Source organism: Trichomycterus rosablanca, chromosome 13 (genome assembly GCF_030014385.1).
Source record: "Trichomycterus rosablanca isolate fTriRos1 chromosome 13, fTriRos1.hap1, whole genome shotgun sequence".
NCBI classification, from domain to species: domain Eukaryota; kingdom Metazoa; phylum Chordata; class Actinopteri; order Siluriformes; family Trichomycteridae; genus Trichomycterus; species Trichomycterus rosablanca.
Genome location: NC_086000.1, coordinates 7,051,532 through 7,055,173, shown reverse-complemented (window position 1 = coordinate 7,055,173; position 3,642 = coordinate 7,051,532). Strand labels below are relative to the sequence as shown.

General features: G+C 37.2%; 1 protein-coding gene across 1 annotated transcript; it reads left to right on the top strand.

The window, feature by feature from the left end:
• Window positions 1-535: 535 nt before the first annotated feature.
• Window positions 536-2,319, top strand: LOC134324942 (cytochrome P450 1B1). The gene has a single exon (XM_063006878.1). The coding sequence runs from the start codon at window positions 633-635 to the stop codon at window positions 2,211-2,213; it is 1,581 nt and encodes a 526-aa protein (XP_062862948.1). The 5' UTR covers window positions 536-632; the 3' UTR covers window positions 2,214-2,319.
• The last annotated feature ends 1,323 nt before the right edge of the window (window positions 2,320-3,642 follow it).

Here is a 3,642-nt window from a genome sequence, read left to right as displayed (position 1 = left end):
TGCGTGCTTTTCTCTTTAGGTAAATCGCTTGAGAATCTATTACATATACAATATATTTTACACATATTGGAAACTGAAACGTATGGAAAAATAAGGTAAAACAACGAACAGCTTTGTGTAATACATACTTCGTTCATAAATCACTAAAACAAACCAAGTGCACATTATTCCATATTTACCTTTTACAATTTTTACATATATTTTGCCTAAAATCTGTCCACAAATAACACTATTAACATATTCCATGTAAATCCTGCAGGAGCATCACTGCTGTTCACTTTCCTCTGCTGTGTTGGTGTGGTGCTCAGGGAGAACACATGCTGTTCTGCAGGCCTCCACCTATGGGAGGAGTTAAAGGAGGCACACCGAGCCCGGCCCATGTGCTCCAAACATATATAAAGGACCCTGGTACAAGACTTTTTAGCTCAACTTGAGTTGCTTGCAGTGAGTAGAAAAGCTCAACACAGGGCATATTCCAGGCATCTGTGGACACTGAAGCTAAAGTGATCTAAACTGGCACTGATCACCAAGGAAACCAGAAGAGGAAAATATTTTATCCATATTGAGTTCATTTTGTTTAATGTTTCTGTAAACTATTGCTCAGCCAAGGACTCTAGTTTTAAAACAAGAAGATGGCATTATCAGAAGCAGAGTTTGGTATGAAGGGAAGCAACATGATGAAGGAATGGAGTGGACAGGTTCAACCAGCCCTTGTGGTCTCCTTTATCTTTCTTTTCTGCCTGGAGGCCTGTCTGTGGATCCGCAACATTGCTCACAAGAAGAGGCTTCCCGGCCCTTTTGCCTGGCCCTTGGTGGGCAACGCTATGCAGCTCGGCCAAATGCCCCACATCACCTTATCGAAGCTGGCAAAGAAGTATGGCAATGTCTACCAAATTCGGCTTGGTTGCAATGACATAGTTGTGCTGAATGGATACACTGCCATACGAGAAGCGCTTATCCAACACAGCAGAGAGTTTGCCGGAAGACCAAACTTCATCTCTTTCCAATTGATCTCTGGAGGAAAAAGTATGACATTCAGCAACTACAGCGAACAGTGGAAGGTTCACCGAAGAATAGCTCAATCAACCTTACGGGCTTTTTCATCAGCAAACAGCCAGACCAAACAATCGTTTGAGCAGCACGTGGTGGCAGAAGCCATGGATATGGTGCAGAATTTTCTCAGGTTGAGTGCAGATAGACGTTATTTTAATCCTTCACATGAGTTTACAGTTGCTGCTGCAAATGTAATTTGTGCTCTCTGCTTTGGGAAACGTTATGGCCATGATGATCCTGAGTTCAGGACCCTTCTGGGTAGAGTGGATAAGTTTGGAGAAACTGTAGGTGCTGGAAGCTTGGTGGATGTCATGCCTTGGCTTCAGTCTTTCCCGAATCCAGTACGTAGCGTATATAAGAACTTCAAGATGATCAATAATGAGTTCTTTGCTTATGTAAAAGACAAGGTAGTGCAGCACAGAAACACATTTGACCCTGACGTAACCCGAGACATGAGCGACGCCATCATCAATGTAATTGAGCATGGAAATAATAACATGCTGACTAAAGACTTTGTGGAGGGGACTGTTACAGATCTTATCGGAGCAGGACAGGACACTGTGTCTACAATCATGCAGTGGATGCTCTTGCTTTTAGTAAAGTACCCAGCCATGCAGACAAAGCTCCAGGAGCAGATTGATAAAGTGGTGGGCCAGGACAGATTGCCCTCAATGGAGGACAAGATCAATCTGGCTTATCTTGAAGCCTTCATCTATGAAACCATGCGGTATACAAGCTTTGTGCCTGTGACCATTCCTCACTCCACCACTTCAGACGTCACTATCGATGGATTTCACATTCCCAAAGACACAATAGTGTTCATCAATCAGTGGTCTGTCAATCACGATCCCCAGAAGTGGCAGGACCCCCACATCTTCAATCCTTCAAGGTTTCTGAATGAAAATGGCACCCTTAACAAGGACCTGACCAACAGTGTCATGATCTTCTCATCAGGTAAAAGGAGATGCATTGGTGAAAAGATCGCCAAGACAGAAATCTTTTTGTTCTTAGCTATTCTGCTGCACCAGTGCACCTTTGAAAGAAACCCTTCTCAGACGCTCACTATGGACTGTTCTTACGGGTTAGCACTGAAGCCTGTTCATTTTACAATCACAGCCAAGCTCAGAGGGAGGCTGCTGGGTCTTGTTTCACCAGCATGAAATACATATAGACTAAACTTGCCAGCCTCTTCAATTGTATGACTTAAGGCAGCAAAGACTGAAAAGTATGCAAAGGTAGGATATATAACAAAATGTGTTAATAAACTCACACTGAATAATGTTTTGTAGAATTTACATATTTAATATTTAATTATTAATCCTACATTTTTATCAGTTTGTAACTTTGGTTACCTAAAAAAGCTGTTTTTCTAATTTGTCATGTAGTTAAAGGCTAGTTAGCTAGTTAGTTAGAATCTGTCAATAATTTTACTTTATTAGCTATCCTATGTCTAAACAAAATAGGCAAATGGTGCGTAATTGTGTATATGATTTAATAATCAAAACCTTGTGTCAGAATTGTATTGGACTCTACTTAAAGTGATCTGTTTACAATTTATAGTCAATTTATATTTCCATTGTTTTAAAGGAAATGCTGTATATTAATGTATTTACCCATGTTGGCATAAAACTTAGTTTATAAGTATTTTATCTGATATATTCAGGTATTTTAAGTATTAATCATCTACGTTATAGTTAAAACCATCTACTGTAATCCAATGATCATGAAGGTATTAAAAAAAACTAATAGTTAATATGCAGAATAACTTGTATTATTGAGATATTATGCAAGGTATGTGTGTTTTATTGTTGACTGTATGTTTGAAACAGGCTCATATTTCCAAATTGTGTTTATATTTCACTTGTCTGATCAAAACATGTAAGAAAGTTGTAAGCATGTATTTCATGGCATCATGCCAGTGTTTGAAAGTACAAGCCATGTCTTTTATTTTGTCTTCAGAAATGTATTAAAATTGTTTTAAGCCAATGAACCATTGTGAATGTCAAAAGCATACGTTATGCATTGTTTTTCTACTTTATATTTGAAAATAAGCTAACAGTCAAGTGAATCTAATAAAAGTGATATTTAATACTTATAACCCAGTATATTTGTTCCTTATACTGTTTTCTAATACATATCAGGATGTTACAAGATAAATGAATGCATGCAGTCTCCAGGTATGGACATGAACATTGAACACTGTATTTAATAAGAATATCAGCAAGGATTGGAATCTTATAACTTTAGTCCCACAATTAACAATTAAATGTTTTTTATTTTAGTCAGTCTGAGTTGTTATTTTAAATGATAAATAATGTGTTAGGTGCACTTGCTTTGTATTTGAATGCTGCTACTGCCAAAATGTGTACCAAAATGTTTGGAAATATAGAGGTGTTTTGTGCTAATAATACAGGCATGCAATTTTAATTAAATGACACATAATGTCATATATGTATAAATAATAATGTTTTAAATGTTGCAAATAATAATAAAAAACTTAATATTTAATAATTTGAATATTAAATATGTGTTTTACAGTATCTCCTATTTGCCAATTTGGCTTAAAAAAGATAAGAATCAACCATAAAC

Coding starts and splice junctions, on each gene's coding strand:
- LOC134324942 (XM_063006878.1), top strand. CDS start 633: ATGGCATTATCAGAAGCAGAGTTTGGTATGAAGGGAAGCAACATGATG.